We start from the raw sequence: 21149 nt of genomic DNA, 5'->3' as shown, positions 1-21149 counted from the left end.
CAGCACCATATCATACCCCCCACCCCAACAGCTGCGTTCTCCTTATTCCTTTGTATGTACCCCCCCCCCCTCAATGCATAGAGTGCTACTGAAGTTATAATTTCTGCTTGTGTATAACACCTGTGGTGCAGTGATATAGTAGGTGAGTCTGTACAATGATTCTCTACAGAATTGTTAAACTTCTCAGCCTTACATTGCCATTTCTATCACAGGAAAACAAGCGAACGCTACATCTCATGGGAATACACTGAGTCTATAAAGTGTGAGGTAGAGGTCAGAAGTTTTATGTCACTGATTTCTTATTCTTCTGTTGTCACTATTTTTCCCTTTGTTGACTCCGTGTTTAGTATCCTCCCTAGGATTAGCCGGTAATATTCATGTGTGCCCGTAAAATATCAGGGAATTTATTGTGCCAGGGGAAATGACATTCCTGCCCAATTTGTGTATAAGATCCAGCACATACCACATATGTCGCTAACCAACCAGTGGGTAAATTGGGATGTTTTTCCGATTGTGGAAAATGTTGGAAGTGTTGGTGTCGGGGGGGTTGCTCTGTCCCCACAGCCTTTGGTAGATAATAGAGTAGGAAATGCCATTGCTGGGTGGTATGTATGTAGGTTGTATCCACTTTGCGCCGTAAACTGTTTCTCCACGGGAAAGTATATTTACTTTATTGGTTAGAGAGGTTTTTTGGTAGAGTTTCTTTATTACTTTTGAGATTGAGAACCTGGTGCTAGTTTTTATAGGATGGTGACACCTGCACGTTTCACCTCTCTACGAAAGGCAATGGTTGCTGTGGGAATCTACTAATTCATTCCATTGAATTGTAAAGCGATTATCTGGCCCTAAAGTTGTTGGATAAATAGTTAAAATGTAAACCTATAATAAACAGCATAGTTAGTGAATTGTGAAATAAAGCCCCCCAAGAGCTAAAAAAAGAAATGCTCCCATACCTAGCTGGCCTTGCTCACTTAAGTCCCTCTATTTTTAGCAATCTCCCATCTTTCTAGCTGCTTCCATTTACAAGAAAAAGTTTTTCTAAAAGATGGTCTATATTTAACCCCTTAACGACAAAGGGCGTATATTTACGCCCTGTTGTCGTTAAGGGCGTTCAGAATGGGGCCGCGCGGCAACCCTGCTCTGAACGGCCGCGATCCCGAGTGCCGCATGCAGCCCGGGACCGCGGCTGTTAGCGGGCACGGTCCGATCACCGTGCCCGCTAATAAGGTAATCGGAGGCAGCTGTCAAAGTTGACAGCTGCCTCCGATTACCGGAGGCATCCGTTCCCTGGTGTCTAGTGGGGGAGATCGCTCCTCCGGGACAACTCCACGTCTCCATGTGTTGTGCCTGCCATGATGGCGCTGTCCCAGGCTCGGCACTCGTTTGTTTTCGGCTGCAGCAGCCGAAAGCAAACGAGTGCCAATCTCATTGATCTTTGCTGTATAAGTATACAGCAAAGATCTCAATGAGAGATCAAAGTGTATATACTAGAAGTCCCCCAGGGCGGCTTCTAGTATATGTGTAAAAAAAAATAAAGTGTTGTTGTCAATAAAAAGCCCCCTCCCCTAATAAATAAACATGTTTGCTATTGCCGCGTGCGTAATCGCCCGAACTATTAATTAATCACATTCCTGATCTCGCACGGTAAACGGCGTAAGCGCAAAAAAAATCCCAAAGTGCAAAATTGCGCATTTTTGGTCGCATCAAATCCAGAAAAAATGTAATAAAAAGCGATCAAAAAGTCGCATATGCGCAATCAAGGTACCGATAGAAAGTAAACATCATGGCGCAAAAAATGACACCTGACATAGACCCAAGAAGAAAAGCACTATAAGCCTGGGAAGAGAGCGATTTTAAGGAACATATATTTGTTAACAATGGTTTGAATTTTTTACAGGCCATCAGATACAAGAAAAGTTATACATGTTATATATCATTTTAATCGTAACGACTTGCGGAACATACACTCGCCGGCCACTTTATTAGGTACACCATGCTAGTAACGGGTTGGACCCCCTTTTGCCTTCAGAACTGCCTCAATTCTTCGTGGCATAGATTCAACAAGGTGCTGGAAGCATTCCTCAGAGATTTTGGTCCATATTGACATGATGGCATCACACAGTTGCCGCAGATTTGTTGGCTGCACATCCATGATGCGAATCTCCCGTTCCACCACATCCCAAAGATGCTCTATTGGATTGAGATCTGGTGACTGTGGAGGCCATTGGAGTACAGTGAACTCATTGTCATGTTCAAGAAATCAGTCTGAGATGATTCTAGCTTTATGACATGGCGCATTATCCTGCTGAAAGTAGCCATCAGATGTTGGGTACATTGTGGTCATAAAAGGGATGGACATGGTCAGCAACAATACTCAGGTAGGCTGTGGCGTTGCAACGATGCTCAATTGGTACCAAGGGGCCCAAAGAGTGCCAAGAAAATATTCCCCACACCATGACACCACCACCACCAGCCTGAACCGTTGATACAAGGCAGGATGGATCCATGCTTTCATGTTGTTGACGCCAAATTCTGACCCTACCATCCGAATGTCGCAGCAGAAATCGAGACTCATCAGACCAGGCAACGTTTTTCCAATCTTCTACTGTCCAATTTCGATAAGCTTGTGCAAATTGTAGCCTCAGTTTCCTGTTCTTAGCTGAAAGGAGAGGCACCCGATGTGGTCTTCTGCTGCTGTAGCCCATCTGCCTCAAAGTTGGCCGTACTGTGCGTTCAGAGATGCTCTTCTGCCTACCTTGGTTGTAACGGTTGGCTATTTGAGTCACTGTTGCCTTTCTATCAGCTCAAACTAGTCTGCCCATTCTCCTCTGACCTCTGGCATCAACAAGGCATTTCCGCCCACAAAACTGCCGCTCACTGGATGTTTTTTCTTTTTCGGACCATTCTCTGTAAACCCTAGAGATGGTTGTGCGTGAAAATCCCAGTAGATCAGCAGTTTCTGAACTACTCAGACCAGCCCTGGCACCAACAACCATGCCACATTCAAAGGCACTCAAATCACCTTTCTTCCCCATACTGATGCTCGGTTTGAACTGCAGGAGATTGTCTTGACCATGTCTACATGCCTAAATGCACTGAGTTGCCGCCATGTGATTGGCTGATTAGAAATTAAGTGCTAACGTGCAGTTGGACAGGTGTACCTAATAAAGTGGCCGGTGAGTGTATATAACATGTCAGCCAGGGCGAATGACGTAAAAACAAATACCCCCCAAATAAACAAAATGCGGGTTTTTTTTCAATTTCACCACACATTTTTTTTTCTGGTTTTCCAGTGTACTTTATAAAAAAAAATTCAGCCTGTCATTGCAAAGTACAATTAGTGACGCAAAAAATAAGGGCTCATGTGGGTCTCTAGGTGGAAAAATGTAAGTGCTATGGCCTTTTAAGCACAAGGAGGAAAAAACGAAAATGCAAAAATCGAAATTGGCTCTGTCCTTAAGGGGTTAAGATAGGAAACTACATTTCCCATCATGCAATCAGGGCTGTGGAGTCTGAGTCGGAGCTAGTTTTGGCTGGAATCGGAGTTGGAGTCGGAAAAAAAATGTACCGACTCAGACTCCAGCTTTAAAAAAAAATCCTAAAAAAATTTAGAATTGAATTTTGATATGAATTTTACAAGTTTTGCTCATGAATATATATTATGAGCAACATTCTAATAGGACACTGGCCCTATTACATAAGGGTGGTCGGGGAATATATCAGTAATAGGACACTGGCCCTATTACTAGGGGGGTCATGGAAAAGTTGGGAGATATGTGCTGGTCTCTTCCTGGATGCTGGATGACTGTATATGAGCAGCAGTGTAATATGAAGATATCCTGTGTAATATAGAGGAGGAGGAGAAGACACAAGTAGTGTAGCAGTAACCTCTGTCCTCAGTGTGGTGTTATCACTATGTGTGAACCCTCTCTATATCACTGTGTGTGACCCCTCTCTATATATCACTGTGTGAACCCTCTCTATATCACTGTGTCACCCCTCTCTATATCACTATGTGTGACCCCTCTCTATATCACTATGTGTGACCCCTCTCTATATCACTATGTGTGACCCCTCTCTATATCACTGTGTGTGACCCCTCTCTATATCACTGTGTGACCCCTCTCTATATATCACTGTGTGACCCCTCTCTATATCACTGTGTGTGACCCCTCTCTATATCACTGTGTGTGACCCCTCTCTATATCACTGTGTGTGACCCCTCTCTATATCACTGTGTGTGACCCCTCTCTATATCACTGTGTGTGACCCCTCTCTATATCACTGTGTGTGACCCCTCTCTATATCACTTTGTGACCCCTCTCTATATCACTTTGTGACCCCTCTCTATATCACTGTGTCACCCCTCTCTATATCACTATGTGTGACCCCTCTCTATATCACTGTGTGACCCCTCTCTATATCACTGTGTGACCCCTCTCTATATCACTATGTGTGACCCCTCTCTATATCAGTGACCCCTCTCCATATCACTATGTGTGACCCCTCTCTATATTACAGGTATCTGGCATTGTTAGCAGTGTTTCTTCAAGTATGGTGAATATTTAGTTTGAAACATAGAAGATTGTCAGCAGGAAAAGACCCCCTGCTCCATCTAGTCTACTTGTGAGTAGTTCAGGACATGGAGGCTGGAGACTGGCTGCATCCACTGCACACACAGGAGAAGCTGCTTTATATACAGTATTCCTTTATTCACTCAGAAGTTGCCCCAGGATCATGTAGGACATTAGGGAGAAGCTGCTGAGCCAGTGTGATATATAACTCACCTGGTATCTGACTGGCCATTTATGAAGGAGCAGGAGTCGGGAGTCTGAGTCGGTCCTGATAAAATTCAGGAGTCTGAGTCGGAGTTGGAGTCAGAGCTGCGGCTTACCGAATCCACAGCCCTGCATGCAATGCTTATGCCTGATGGTGGTGGTGTAGCAGAGCTGTGATGGTGATGTAGCAGAGCTGAGATGATCATGGTGATGTAGCAGAGCTGAGATGATCATGGTGATGTAGCAGAGCTATGATGATGTAGCAGAGCTGAGCTATGATGATGTAGCAGAGCTGAGCTATGATGATGTAGCAGAGCTGAGCGAATGGTGATGTAGCAGAGGTGAGGGGGATTGCATGCTCGGGGGGGGGGGAGTCGTGGGGGAGGAATGGTGCCGGGCGGGTGAGCTCCGGGGTGAGGGGGGTCACATAGTGTGGTGAGTTTTTGGAGAGGGAGACAGTGATCAGCGGCAGCTGTTAGAGTCGCTAACCCAGCCTATTGAAGAGCGGAGGACACGTGATCCCGACATGGAGGGTGGGGGCTGGGAGCGGTGTCGGAGTAGAAAAAGTTTTGATGATTCTATGCGTTTAGTGGGGGTGAATACACGTAGATAACAGCAAAACTGCCGAATCCATAATTGATATTGGAAAGATGGAACGCTATGAGTGGTCAACTAGAGATGAGCGAACTCGAGTCGATCCGAACCCGAACTTTCGGCATTTGATTAGAGGTGGCTGCTGAAGTTGGATAAAGCCCTAAGGCTATGTGGAAAACATGGATATAGTCATTGGCTGTATCCATGTTTTCCAGACAACCTTAGAGCTTTATCTAAGTTCTGCAGCCACCGCTAATCAAATACCGAACGTTCAGGTTTGGATCGACTCGAACCCGAACCCGGTTCGCTCATCTCTATGGTCAACATATTAATGCAAAAATAAATTTGGGGGGAATACCCCTTTAAGTGGTGGTGGCTGATGATGTCCATTGTACAGGAATAGGGGAGACTTGTGTTTTTTATAACAATCTTGTCCTCCGTATACAGTACCTCACAGGGAACTACAATAAAACCTAGTCAAGAGACTGTATAGTGGCTTTATTCCTGTTGAGGAAGTGGTGTATTCTTTTCAGTCTGACACCATGCTCTCTGCTGCCACCTCTGTCCATATCAGTAGCAAATCCCCAAAGAAAACCTCTGTCACACAGTAGCAGAGAGCACTGTGTCAGACTGGATAGAATACAACAATTCCTGCAGGACATACAGCAGCTGATAAGGACTGGAAGACTTTTAAAGGTCTTAAACAAAAGTAATTTTACAAATCTATATATCACTTTCTAACACCAGTTAACTTTTTTCCCCTCTGGAGACCCCCCCCCCCCCCCCCCCCCCCTTGAATTCACTGGGAAAACATCTCTGTGTGTACACAGTTTAATTTTACCACTGCGATTGTTACAGTCCTACAGTCTTAATATGTAAGTGCCGGAGACTTTCTGGCTTTTTTATGTACCAAAATACATATGTATGTATATTGGGAGCATAAAAGTCCCCAACAAGTTTCTTCTGAAAACAGCTTTTATCATATAGATTTTGCTACAGCCTATAGGGACAAAGATTTTTTTTAAATATTTTGTCCTGAAAAGTTGTCCTTTTAAGGCTAAAAATGAGCTTCCAAAAATTGTTCAGGAGCTAAGCCTCAGCCAATCGGATACCGTATGTCATCTGTTCCCTTTCACTCTTCTACTGCATCCCCCTCTTCCCCCATTCTCACGTTGTTACTGCAGGCAGATTATTTTGAGCACTGAGTAGGTTTCAGTGAAGATCTTGTAGGCGGGTGAAAAGATTCCACTTTTCTCTGATTTAAATATTACAAAATTTAATTGAATGAAAACCTTGAAATCTAGCCAGTAAGCCATAGAGTCCTCTACAACACTTACCTGTCCATAAGTTCTGTGTTTTTCATAACGTGGGAATTAGCCTTAAAGGAATGACTGTCCATGTTTATGGGTGTGTGTCTGCTCTAATGACAGATCTCAGGTAAAGAAGAATGGGGGGATGTTGTATTTTTGCATGCCTAATCCATTGTTTCCATAGGAGGTAAGCCATTGCCAGCAGGATTATAAGGCAGAGTGTGCTTGTGGGGGCGATGGGAACAATAGTTGTCGGCCAACATCTATTGAAGGTGTATGGGCAAGCAGGGCTGCCTCTAGGTTTTTGCGGGCCCTCGGAAGACAGAGCCTTAGCGGGGCCCCTTATCCATCCATCCATTCACTATGCACCCATCATCTACACACTATGCACAATCACTATTGGCACTGACTGACACACTAAGGGTTCATTAACACAAAAAGATTATCTGACAGATTATCTGCCAAAGATTGGAAGCCAAAGCCAGGAATGGATTTGAAAAGAGGAGAAATCTCAGGCTTTCCTTTATGACCTAATCTCTGTTTATAGTCTGTTCCTGGCTTTGGCTTCAAGTCTTTGGCAGATAATCTGTCAGATAATCTTTCTGTGTAAATGGACCATTAGACACTAACACTTAGAGCTCCGTCTTCTCCCTCTTCCTCTCTGTCGGGCTGCTCTCCACACTGTAAGGTTGAAGTCCTTCGGGTCATGTGATCAGGTCCTTCACCCTTGTCTGTCTCTGTGCAGGTCCTGCTCCGTCTCCTGTGTCTTCTGATTATCAGGTCGTTCACCTTGCACTACAGTGAGTGGGCTGAACATTAGAACACCAGGCCCCGGCACTTGTCCGGGTTAGGCCCGGGCAAGTTGGGAAACTTTTAAAGTGATATTCAGTCAATTTGGATAAATGGTCTTTAGTCATTGTTTGCAAGACAAATTAAGGCATCTGTCTAAAGGGCCTTTTACACGGGACGATTATTGTGCAAAAAAATCATTTAATGGTTCAAATTTAAGCAATAATCTTCTGGTGTAAACACGGCAACGATCAAGTTCCGAATGAAAAATCTTTTGTATGTCACTGATCGCATCTTTTGAACTGACCACAAAATCATTGTTAATCGTTCTCGAGTCTTTCAGAGTACTCTCATCGTTCACAGTATATACGAACGCCAAACAATCATTTACAGTATATATATATATATATATATATATATATATATATATATATATATGTATACACAAGCGCAATTACGATCGCATTAACAACTTTTTAAAGCAATTTATCTTCTCATCTAACTGTCTATTATTTAAAAGTAAAACGAACTTGCATATTGTCCACTAAACAAGCGATAAAGCGATATATCTGTGTGTTAAAGGACCCTAAGGGTACTATCACATGGAACGATAATCGGCTGAATCGGCCCTATCTGGCTGATTATCGTTCTGTGTAAAATACACAACGATCAGCCGTTGATATAGGTTCAGACCTATAATTGTCGGCCACCAAGCACTTATTGCTACATGTAATAGCGGTGCGCGGCCGGTGGCTAACGATTTGCAAAAGATTCCATGGTCCAGGCCTCCTCCTGCTACTCTTCTCCCCGGGTCCCGCGCGCTGCAGCTTCAGAGCGGCCTGTCTTAGCTGACGGCCACTCAGCCAATCACAGGTCGGGACCGCCGCAGCCAGTGATTGGCAGAGTGGCCTGTCAGCTAAGACAGGCCGTCTCTGAAGCTGCCGCGCGCGGGACCCGGGTAGAAGAGGGGCAGGAGGAACCCTGAACCCGGGATAGGTAAGGTATACCAGTTTAGCAAGGGCTGTAAGGACATTGGTAACGATGTCCCTGCAGCCCTTGTTAAACGATTATCGGAGGTCAGCGCTCGTTTACATTTTATCGGGCCCCTATCTGCCCGTCTAATGGTACCCGACCACATTGAAGAGGAGAAAGTCACTCCAATATAGTTTGTGTAGGTTCTGGTTGTAGTTTTGGCATACAAACACTAATGTAAACAATAAACACACTTTGCGTGGCCTATAAATGTGACGTTTCCTTATGCTATTATGTGACTAGGATAAATCTCTGCTAAAGTGTTGTCTGCTTTCTCCAGTGGATCATGATTGAGTGAACCCAATTGGCTGATGATTTGAGTAAGATAGGCCAGATAGCAGTCATAATATATACATATCGTGACTGTTTTACCAGTGCAGTATGGTAACTTCTGTATCTCCTCTTCTCTGCAGAGTAAAATCCCCACTACATAATGTCACCTATACAAGTGTAAGCACCCAAACAGCATCTGAAGAGCAGGGCAGCAAATTCTGGGATGAACTGTCTCAAGTCGGCCTTCCTGATGACATCCACATCCAGTTCTTGTTTGAGTCAACAGGTAAGATTATTTTAAGCGTTATGTTAGGCTCGGTTCACACTAGGTTTTTTTTTTCATCTGTTTTTGAAAAAATTTACCTGAAAATGGATGCTTTTTGATCTGTGTTTTTTTTTTTTAATTTTTAATTTAACTCACTGGAAATATGGATTTAAACGGATGCACACAAATGCATCTATTATTTTTTTGTTGCAAAAACGGATGAAAAAAAGTAGTGTCATCCCAGCCTAAGGCCCCATTCACACGTCCGTGTCAGTTTTTACTGTCAGGAAATCCTGATCAGGAGGCCTCAAATGTCATCAGGAAAGTATCAGGATTTCCTGACAGTAATCCATTTTTACCTTCAGGAAACCATCAGGAAAAGCCTTCAGGATTTCCTGATGAGAAGGAAAAAAGTGATTTTAATATGGTCTAGTATGTCAACATACATCACAAGTTCGTCGTGTACCCTGCCGCTGCGTCCCCCTCGTGTACCCTGCCGCTGCGTTCCCCTCGTGTACCCTCCTGTCATATCTCTGCTTGGCCTCCCCAGCCTTCCCCATCTCTGCCACGGCCTCCCCATTGTGTACCGTGACAGTGTGTTTTATTTTATGTCGCCAGGTGTCATCTTCTAGTCCAGGGGTAGGGAACCTTGGCTTTCCAGCTGTTGCAAAACTACAACTTCCATAATGCCAAAGCTTTGGCTGTCCAGGCATGATGGGAGTTGTAGTTTTGCAACAGCTGGTAAGCCAAGGTTCCCTACCCCTGTCCTATTCTGTTGCAGAACTACAACTCCGGTTATGTGGTGAGTTCGTGGGGGGGGGATGGAGAGCGGGCGACCAGCCCTGTAGCGCCAGGCAGAGTGCACTGCAGAGCACTGCAGAGGTCCGGGGGGGGGGGGGGGCGCGGCAGTGGGGGCTTTAGGGGAACGGGCGGCGGTCAGCCACGTGGTGAGGTCCGGGCTCCGGCCAGAGTACAGTGGTGAGGTCCGGGGGTGGGGGTGGGGGGAATCGGGCGACGGGCAGTCCTGTGCTGAGGTCCGGGTGCCTCAGCAGGGCTGGATCTCTACCAATGTAAGTGCCCGTGATTCCGGCGCTCCCATAGACTTCTATGGGGGCGTCTGGCCCGGAATTCCGGACTAAAATAGGACATGTCCTATTTTTTCCGGATCTATTTTCCAGAACAGACACCCTTCCGGAAAAATCCGGAAGGGTGTCCGTGACTAATGCAACTCTATGGGTCAGGAAATCCGGGTGGTTTTTCCAGACGTGTGAAGGGGCCTTACCCAATTATGTTCCTCTGTGTGTATTGTACTGATTACAGAACGTTTTTCATCAGTCTCTTCCTCTGCAGGTCATTGCTGGGCTCATCAACGCTGTGCGGAGTGGTCACCAGGCGTGCACCACTCTGAAGATCAGGGTTTGGTCAACGTGGACAAAGCAGTCATCTCAGGGAGCACAGAAGTGAGTCTATAAGGTTTTATCTATCACACTTGGTTTCTCTTTATTAGAAATATCAGTCTTTCCTTTATGACCTGTTCCCTGGTTATAGTCTGTTCCTGCCTTTGGCTTGAATAATCCGTCAGATAAAACTTTCTGTGTAAACACACTATTAGGTGGTTGTTATGTGAAATACCCCTCCCATCCGCTTTTTTTGTTGTTACTTTTGCCTACATAACCCATGTGGCACAAGAATTACATAGTGCCCATTGGAAGGGGTTGCCATCCATTCACTTTTTATCAGGAGCTGCTGCATTTCATTTGGCTTTCACCACTAATGTGAAGCCACATGTATATGTTTAAACCTTGTTATATAATAAGCTTGAACTTTATAGAACGAAAAATTATAAAAAATACGTAAGTGGTTTACAGGCAGTACGATTTATAACTTACAAAGCTACTGTCTGCAGCCAAGATGTCTCTGTAAGCCAGTCTCACATGCAGTTACATTACCAGGCTCCTGGTGTTTATGTACTCCTTAAGTTAAATCTAGCATTGTCGTCTTCCCCTCACTAAAGAAAAGATGTGTCACCTCACATGCCTTCTTTCTCCACTGTTCCTTATGTGACTCTTATGTGAGTATCCTGTTTCACATGCTGGGCAGCAACAAAACTGGAGAGCATTGTTTCAGTATTAGACAGGGAGGGAATGTATATCTACCTTGTAGTAGAGGGGCAGATGTATGTAGGCACAGTGTCTGAAAAAAAGCATAAAGAATTATCTGTAGTTTTTTTTTTTTTTTACATTGGTAATCTCTGGCTGCATCACAACCAAGGTATAGCACAGAGCTGGTTCTCATAATAATGTAAAGGTTACTGCTGTGCTATGGTGGCACATTTAGGATATATAATATATATATATATATATATATATATATATATATATATATATATATATATATATTCGATAGATATAGATTGATATGATCTGTCTGTGTGTGTATATATATATATAATCATTTATATGTAATAATATAATAATTTCTTACCTTATGGCAAGCTCCCAGATTTATTGCTCGCTGCTATTGCAAAACCCACGTGTTTGAAAACAGAGTTATAACAATACCCAGAACTCTGCAAAAAAAAAAAAAAAAAAAGCCAGTCCGCTTCCCAAATCATTAAGTGCCATAGGATTGCCAAGACGACCACTTACTGTGATTTAAGCAGGTAGGAGAACAGATGAGCGCTTTACAAGCATCCAGGAAACAGCTGTTTTTAGATGAAGTTTGTGGAGGAAATATGAGCAACATATTGTTTTCCTAATCACCCAGTTTGTACTGATTCAGGTAATTGTGAGTACAAGTTAATGTGCAGAGTGTTACAGAAGCTTTAATGGTTATGTTCCAAATCTCCGAGCCGCTCTGCGGAGGCATCACAACAGAATGTGCCTAATGTAGAGTCTAGTGAAGAGGCTGACAGAATAATGTGGAGGTCATGGCCAGTCAGTGGTATCTAGAGGATACATACAGCTGTTACATTGTGTACTTACACCAAGTACAATGGCTGTAAACAAGGTAAACATTCTGTACACTGTGTATTTCTCTCTTTTAAAGAAGACCTTTTGCCTCTTGTTTTAGTAGGTATTTGTATTCAGTAAATACAGTATTTTCCTGTGTATAAGACTTTTGAACACAGGAAAAAGTCAGGGGTCGTCCTATACGGCGGGTGGCGTCTCATAGGGCGGGTGCTGAAAAACTTCGGAACCGTATGTGAAAATCTGAAGTCACTGTATACGATGGGGGAAGCTAAAAAAAATGGCTGCCTTCCCGCGTATGAAGGGCAGAGCAAGATGCAGGCGTTCGGGGTATAGATAAGAGATACGGTAGAGTGGCGCTGTGCCCAGAAAAACACAACCTTCCATCCATCTGGCCCGCCCTTGTATCCTACCATTATTATTGTAAAATAGAAAATGAAAATTTAGTAATATTATGGCTGGCTCCTGTTCCCCAAACCATGTGTGTGCGCACTCTGAATTGAAAGGTGAGAATCGGGAGGGTGCCGTACCCAATAGACAGACTGCTTTCTAATGTCTAAAGAGGTTTTCCTTGAGTTTTTTTTTTTTTTTTTACTCTGGGTAGGCTTTCAGCATCTGATCGGTGAGTGACCTACACTGCCCTTTAATAAAAGCTGAACTGCCGTAACCCAGCACAGTCCCTCCACAATGTATGGGGGTTCCTAAGGAGTGCTCCAGAGAAAATTATTTATAAATGGAGCCACAGATTTGTAAATTACTTCTATTTTAAAAAGTAGTTATCAGCTGCTGTATGTTCTGTGGGAAGTGTTTTTTTCCCCCTCTCTTTCTGCTGCCACCTCTGTTCTTGACAGGAACTCTCCAGAACAGGTAAGGTTTTCTATGGGGATTTGCTAGTGCTCTTGAAAGTTCCTGTCAAGGACAGAGGTGGCACGAGAGAGCCCTGTGTCAGACTTAAAAGAACACACTACTTTCTGCAGGACACACAGCAGCTGATAAGTTCTGGAATTACTTTTATTTTTTTCTTTGGAGTACCCCTTTAAGCTAAGATACTTCAGAATTTTACAGTATCTTTAAAGCTCTGCTGTCATATTTTTGTGTTAGTTAAATGGAATTGCAAATGGGTCACAGCAAGGCAATGTTCAGACTGGGTAAATTCACTGTCCATCACAGAAGATTGTGACACCATTTGTTTGCTGTATCTAGCGGACCTGAGTGATGGATCGGTCCCCGTGTAAAGGTCAGAGCGGCCACAGTGTTCATTCATGTGCAAGACATAAAGGTTAAAAGAGAGGAGCTGAAGGTAAAGCAAGAAGCCGAGCGGCCCAATCATATTCTGCACAGTTATGGTTTCCCATTATGTGCTCTCAGATTCTCACTTCATTTAGCTGGGCTGTGAAATGTCAAATGAATCTCGGCAGCAGCAGGGTATTCTTTCCATGTCACTCATGTCTGCTCAGCTTAATAGTATAATTGGCAAACAGGAGATTTGTGGCCCTCTCCCCTTTCTATATGTGGGCATGCTCTGTACCTGTGATAGCAGCATGACCACTTTAATGACCACAGGGGGTTTGACCTCTTGAGCCCAAAGACGAGTTTCACCTAATAGATTGTTGCATTCCTGAGTTCTTTAGCTTTGGTTTATGTTTAATAAAGGATATATTACCAAATTGGATCCATAGGAATATGTATGCCATTTCACGACTGACAGCTTGTGGATAGACGCATGCTGCTACGCTCTCTCTCTGAATTTATCTTAGCAATGTGGCCCGGTGTGATCAATAACTTTTGACGTGTCTGATAACGTGTAAAAAGTTATTACAAATGACAGGCAAAGTTCACATCAACAAAGTTTTTTTCCCCTTTACTCTCATTGGTGCAGAATCAAAACGGAATCTGTGGGTCCGCTGCACATGACAGGCTGCGGTAATGAGGTCCGTGTTTCTGGCATGGTGTCTATCATTTCACTGGACAAAAACTCAGTGTGTGCCACATCTTTTTGGTATTCCAGATGCATGTGTGAACCTGGTCCTACTTTATTAGAATTGACATATATTCTGTTGTTTAACGACTCATTCCAAGGGCCCCCAGTATTTGCAGATAAGGGAAAGGAGCATGCTTCTACTACCTTATCCCACTATCCTAAAAAAAATGGGTTAATGGGGAAAAAAGAAAGCAGTCTGCCAACAGATGCAGGCAAGGGAGAGTAGTCTGAGATTTCCACTAAGCACCATGTCCAAATTGTACACACTAAATGCCCTTTGACAAGGGTTGATCTTCAGGCAGGAGCATTGGTAAAAATGCTCCTTTAGCCGATAATCGGCCCGTGACAACAATCAGCTGTCGGGAAAGAGTGTGATTGCATCATTTCTATAGCAGCATAATCTATCTCTATCGACTGTGCGAACTAGGGGTGTGCAGGCCATAACACATATAGTGATGGTTTGTGCAGCCCTGAAAGCACTTTAAACGAATGCAGATCGTACTGATCAGCTCTCATTTGTGGCCGCGGACAGCTAAAGATGAAGGCCTCATTCGCATGATCAGTTTCAGGTCCGCTATTATTTACTTTGTGATATGTGAAACATGGTTCATGATTGCATCCGCTAAAATTGTACAGTGCTGGTTTATAAGGTTGAACTGGTAAAAAACAATGTGTGACTAGCTTGCCTAAAACACTGATCCCATAAACTTCTAGTGGCTATTCCGTACTGCAGTGACGATCCGCACTAGGACATGTTATATATTTCAAGGAATAGATTGGGGATCAATGAAAAGGTGGATAGTGTGAATAGCACAGTGGAAATATATGGGCACTAAATTGGGACGTGTGAATAAGGCCTGATGCGGTTAGGGATCATTTACAGTGTATATATGTATATACAAATGTAATGAAGATCACATTAACAACTTTTCATAGTGATTTAACTTCTAAACACGCGCCCCCCCCCATAAAAGTTTGTACTGTTAGATAGCTGCGTTTAATCCGAGATCTGTCCTGGGGTCTGTTCAGCAGGTGATGCAGTTATTGTCTTAAATAACAACTTTTAAACTTGCAGCCCTGTGCCAAACTGCTGTGGCCTAGAGTGTCGGTGCATTAGGCTGGCACACCCTCTCTGTCCCTCCTCCCCGCCCTCTTCACCATTAGGAATACCCCCAGACGGGATTTCTCCTATTCAACACTTGTCTGAAGACTGCACATGTGCCTTAACGATTCAGTGTTCAGACAAGTGATGATTAGAAGAAATCCTGCCTGGGGCCGTTCCTAATAAAGAGAAGGGTGGGAAGGGGGGATGGAGAGGCGGTGCAGGACTAGGGCACAGACACTTTAGGCCATGCCAATTTGACACAGCGCTGCAAGTTCAAAAGTTGTTTTTTAGGAGAATAACTGCATTACCTGCCGAATGGACCCCAGGGCTCTGCAGGTTACAGAGTTGCTTTAAAAGGAAAAAAAATCAGCACTTAACCGATTTATCTGTACGTGTAAGGACTAGAGATGAGGGAACCTCAGAGTCTTAGGAGTTAGAATTGCCACTTGGTTGTATAACACTTTTTCTTCTCTTCACTTGATTCCCATGCAGGCTTTGTACAAAAAAAATACTTATTAGCTTAACGCGCCGAGGAAGCGAATGTGAAATTAAAAAGCAGATGGCAAAGAATTATTATGTCTCCCCTTAATACCGGCTGAGCAGATTATGCATAATTGTAAAAATGTCATCACACTTTGTAAACATGAAGGCAAAGTGAGTTTGCCGGGCTGCACATCTGCTTTGGGACATTGTTAAATGGTTAGAAAAATCAATGCTGATGTAAAGGCAGCGTATTAATCTGGGGGATCTAATTAACGGAACACTTATGACTCCTGCTAGATCCATGACTCATGCGTCATAAAAGGCCTGACAAGGATTTGGCAGGTGGAAGCCGCGCCAGCGCCGGAGCCTTCGAGCTGTAACCTTTTTTATTTTTTTAATATATAAAGTCTACAATTAAGGCGCATTGACGGCTCTAAAGCTCTGATAATACTAATGTTGTCACTTCATTACATTATTAATGCTGCAGAGCTCTGGATGCATTTGCATACAGCTTCCTAAACTTATTAACAGGGTTTGATGCAACGCTCATGTGGAGGTGGTGGTCGTGGCTCCCCTCCTCTACCTCCCTGCATATTATGCTTTGTATGGATTGTGGAACAGAGCTAGGAAACACTCCTAAATAGGTCAATAAACATCTACTGTTTTAGGTTCCTATGCTACATGTGCCTGCTGTAAAGCATGTCTCTGAATGCTGTTAATGGGTACTCTAAGAGAAAAAGCAGTTGTTTAGAAATCAGCTGGTGTCAGAAAGTTATACAGACTTGCAAATTACGTCTATTTAAAAATCTAAAGTCTTCCAGTACTGCTTTTGTATGTCCTGCAGGAAGCAGTGTATTCTGTCCAGTCTTACACAGTGCTCTCTGCTGCCACCTCTGTCCCTGTCAGGAACTGTTCAGAGCATCAGCGAATTCCTGTATAAAACCTCTCCTGCTCTGGACAGTCCCTGTCACAGAGGTGGCAGCAGAGAGCACTGTGTCAGACTGGTGAGAATACACCCTTTCCTGCAGGACATTAAGCAGCTGATAAGTACAGGAAGACTTAAGCTTTTTGAATAAAAGCCATTTACAAATCTGTATAACTTTCTGACACCAGTTTATTTAAAAAATAGAATTCTCCGGAGTACCCTTTTAAAGGGGTTATCCAGCGAAAATCTTTTTCTTTCTAATCAACTGGTTTCAGAAATGTACATGAGATTTTTAAATAAAAGTAAATTACAAATCTATTTAACTTTCTGAAACCAGTTGATTAGAAAGAAAAAGATTTTCGCTGGATAACCCCTTTAAAAGGGTACTCTGGAGAATTCTATTTTTTAAATAAACTGGTGTCAGAAAGTTATACAGATTTTTAAATGACTTCTATTCAAAAAGCTAAAGTCTTCCTGTACTTATCAGCTGCCGAATGTCCTGCAGGAAATGTTTTCTTTTTAGTCTGACACAGTGCTCTCTGCTGCCACCTCTGTCTCACACAGATGTCAGCAAAGAGCACTGTGTCAGACTGAAAAGAAAACATTTCCTGTAGGACTTACAGCAGATACTAAGTACTGGAAGACTTGAGATTTTTAAAAAGAAGTAAATTACAAATCTATATAACTTTCTGAAATCAGTTGATTTGAAAGAAAAAGATTTTCGCTGGATAACCCCTTCAACAGCAGCTCAGACAAATAAGCAGCCATTGTAATCTCATAAGAAGAATACTACCTGATTTTAATTTAGTAAATAGAAAATATTATTGTAACATTCTGCTTAATTGTATTGAAAGAAAGACCTGTCTCCCGTTGAGTATAATAAGCTTTAATTCTGTCTATTGTTTATTTTCAGCGCTGTGCATACTGTAAGCACCTTGGAGCTACTATCAAATGCTGTGAAGAGACCTGTTCGCAGACATACCATTATCCCTGCGCTGCTGGAACTGGCGCCTTTCAGGATCTTGCCTGCTTTTCTCTTCTTTGCCCCGAGCACATCGATCAGGCCCTTGAGCTTTGTAAGTCAGACTTTTCTTTTCTAGCACACACTCCCTGAAATGATTCCCCAATTGATCAGATTGAACATGGGTCTAAAGCAGTAAAGGGATTATCCAAACCTTTATCACTGAAAAGGGTCTTACATATGGCAACCCCAATAGTTCGTTTTTGCAGAGACTGTGTTGCACATGTGAGTCCGGCTGCCACTTTACTATTTGCTGCTGCCCTGTCTGCAATCACTGTACTTTTTAGTGGCAGTGGTGAAAATAATTGTAGTGTACAGTGCAGTTCTTCATTGCTGCTACCAGAAGTATTCAATCACACAACCCATAGAGAAGAGTGTTACGCTCCCTGATTTTCACTTATTTATTTTTGGATAGTATTCCACAGCAGAGTATCGTACAACAGAAGGACATTTGTCAACAGTACGGACCACACCAAACTGCTAACATTGCTGGATAAGTCCTGTGGAATCACATTTAATCTTTACGTTACTGGTTATACTCCTAGGATATCAGAGTTTTAAGCACTTAAGCCGTAGGCTACTATGCCAAGTTTTCTTTGGATGCTCCTGAACCAGGGAGTTTGTAGATGCCTGACTGCAGTCCCTCCCCTCGGCTTGTGATTGACAGTCTTTAGGTTTAGGTAATAAAGATTGTTGATGTGATCTTGGAATAAGTACAAGGTAAAAAGGTAGCGGTGGTGCAGCTCACAGATTCTGATGAGACCAAGGATAACTACAATGAGCCTCACCCTAGAGATGTGATCTTCAATGCCAAGAATCTAGGGCTGTGATCTAGCCAGAGCATAAAGAGGTATTCTGGGAAAAATGAAGTTTTCCCCTATCCACATGATAGCAAAAGAGTAGGAAATAGAGGGTCCGAACCCTGTGGATAGGGGAAAAGTTAATTTTTCCTGGGATATCCCTTTAAGCATATTCAAGTTGGAGCTATATATACTTACAGCCCACACCATATACTTACGGCCACTAAAGACATCATATCATGTCCTAACCAATAGGAGACCCCTGAAGCTGTCGAAGAAGTAAGACAAGTGAAGTGTTTGTTAGAGAGAAGGCAGAGTTCAGACACTTGGCATAGCAATAGCACATAGCACTTAAAGTGTCACTGTCGTTAAAATTTTTATTGCAGAAATCAATAGTCCAGGCGATTTTAAGAAACTTTGTAATTGGGTTTAACAGGACAACAAAGAGTTATTTTACATTCACATCACAGGCTCTCTCCTCTGACATTCAGCCCCGCCTCTCGGACCACTAATTAGGGCTCTGAATAGCTCCCCCACTGAGCAATCCTTTGTTCTGGGCTCTCACCTGCCCATTAATCTCCCCCCTTCCCTCTTCATAGACCAGACAGGATCCGACTGATAAAAAAACCAGTCGAGATTTCCTGATTCTGAGGAGTGGACGGCAGAAAGGAGAGGAAGGGGACCTGAGAAAAGGCTTTTTACATGCAGATAATGGCATATTTGCCTAATAAACCCAATTACAAAGTATCTTAAAATCGCCTGGACTATTGATTTCTGCAATAAAAAAATTTAACGACAGTGACACTTTAAGTATACTAGAAGCAGTTATGAGGGATCACCCAGTAAAATTAACCTTTCATTATTCCAGAGTTAAAAACACACCACCAGAAAGTGATATTATATATGGTTTCTTACCCTTAGGGTGGTATTACACAGGCTGATGGGGGCCCATTAATACCTGTAAACAAGCGCTGATCTGCTTGATCGGCGCTCCTTTACTGGGCCTATCACACGGCTCGATAATTGTTTAACAAGGGCTGCAAGAACATCGTTACCGATCTCCTTGCAGCCCTTGTTTAAACTATATACTTTACCTATGCACGCTCCAGGGCTGCTCCTGTTGTCCACTTCTCCCTGGGTCCCACGCTCTAGCTTCAGAGCGGCCTGTAAGCTGACAGGCCGCTCAGCCAATCACATGCCGGGACCGCCGCGGACTGTCACGTTATTACTTTTTGTCGTGCTATTTTGTTGAAAACCACATTGTTTATTGCACATTCCCCATTAAAGTCAGTGGGAGAAACCATGCATTTTTTTGGCAGTTTTTTTCCCCCTCTCTATGGGCCACTACGGATTCCGCCGGGAACCTTACCATCTAGAGTCAAAGATACCTCTCATTACATAACTTTTTCCGACCGGTTTCCCTGAAGTAGTGAATAACCTTATAGTTAATTAGGGAAGTGTGAAATTCAATAGTAAATGAGCCCTGATTGTGTTAATCATAGGAAGCACAATGATTGTAAATGGATAAACTCTTGTTACTTTTCAGATGCCACAGCTGGATCATACACAGTGTATAGCAACTAGGAAAACAGCAAAATACAGGGGCGCTGAGAAATCTAGAACATTAACCAACCTTTCCAGCCTCTTGCGCCTAAATTGTCCGTATGTGGTGGTATACATATTCATGAATGTCGCTTATTCTTTCAGATAAGGATGATGCAAACTGTGCACTGTGTGACAGCTCTGGAGACCTGTTGGACCAGCTCTTTTGCACAACTTGTGGTCAGCATTACCATGGCATGTGTCTGGAGATCTTAGTGACCCCTTTGAAGCGTGCTGGTTGGCAGTGCCCAGATTGTAAAGTCTGTCAGAACTGCAAGTAAGTTATAGAACAGTAGCGTTAGATATATATATGATGTGGTATCTACTTTAATATAAAAAAAATTCTTTGGCATGAATCCTAGGTTAGTTTTTTTTTCACTGGGTGGTTGGCCTTTAAAATTGTTCTTAAGGTAAAAAACAAAACTATTGACGTTTGAAAAATAACTAGGACCATGGGGGAACACTGCTGTAAAAACACAGTGCTGTAACATAGGGTGCCTTCACACCTACCGACTCGCAGCGTTCATAACGCTGCAAGTCGGCTAGGTCCTGGCAGATCACTGTCAGTGCATACACGCAGCGGTCTGAACGACCGCTGCCGGCTGCTTAACCCCTTCCGGCTGCTTAACCCCTTCTGATGCCGGCCGGCCGCCTCCCGCTCAGCTCTGTATACATTACCTCCTCGCTCCACGGGGTCCCGGCAACCTGCTCTCCCGCCCGGCCAATCAGTGGCTGCGGCAGGGCAACACACTGATTGGCCGGGCGCGAGAGCAGGACGCCGGGACCCCGTGGAGCGAGGAGGTAATGTATACAGAGCTGAGCGGGAGGCGGCCGTCCGGCATCAGAAGGGGTTAAGCAGCCGGCAGATTTACATACACGCAGCGGTCGTTCAGACCGCTGCGTGTATGTACTGACAGTGATCTGCCAGGACCTAGCCGACTTGCAGCGTTATTAACACTGCGAGTCGATAGGTGTGAAGGCACCCTAACACACACAGAGAAATGTCAATCTCTGAATAGGACCGCCCACATGACTACTTAGCCCAGAATGAGCAGAGATTTACATGGGTAAATAACCAGGTATTCTGAAACTTTTTCCATAAAACTATATATCAATCTTCTCAGCTCCTCCTATTCTATAACAAGATGCCTGCAGATTGGACAGTATTTTCAATGTGACAGGTTCCCTTTAAGGGGTTAAACTATGATCATACTGCTGTCAT

The 21149-nt window shown here is 43.5% G+C and overlaps 1 protein-coding gene across 13 annotated transcripts in view; it reads left to right on the top strand.

Annotated features, from left to right (window-relative positions):
* Positions 1-21149, top strand: part of KMT2C (lysine methyltransferase 2C) — a 131125-nt gene that overhangs the window by 44613 nt on the left and 65363 nt on the right. For all 13 annotated transcript variants that reach the window (XM_069958871.1, XM_069958864.1, XM_069958870.1 and 10 more), the window contains exons 5-8: positions 8917-9062; positions 10392-10501; positions 17418-17580; positions 20033-20204. In XM_069958871.1, coding sequence (XP_069814972.1) covers positions 8917-9062; positions 10392-10501; positions 17418-17580; positions 20033-20204 — 591 coding nt within the window. The remainder of the gene's footprint in view (positions 1-8916; positions 9063-10391; positions 10502-17417; positions 17581-20032; positions 20205-21149) is intronic.

The sequence above is a fragment of the Dendropsophus ebraccatus genome, chromosome 2 (assembly GCF_027789765.1).
Source record: "Dendropsophus ebraccatus isolate aDenEbr1 chromosome 2, aDenEbr1.pat, whole genome shotgun sequence".
NCBI classification, from domain to species: Eukaryota; Metazoa; Chordata; class Amphibia; order Anura; family Hylidae; genus Dendropsophus; species Dendropsophus ebraccatus.
The sequence above is the reverse complement of the archived record's forward strand: the minus strand, read 5'-3'. Positions and strand labels throughout refer to the sequence as shown.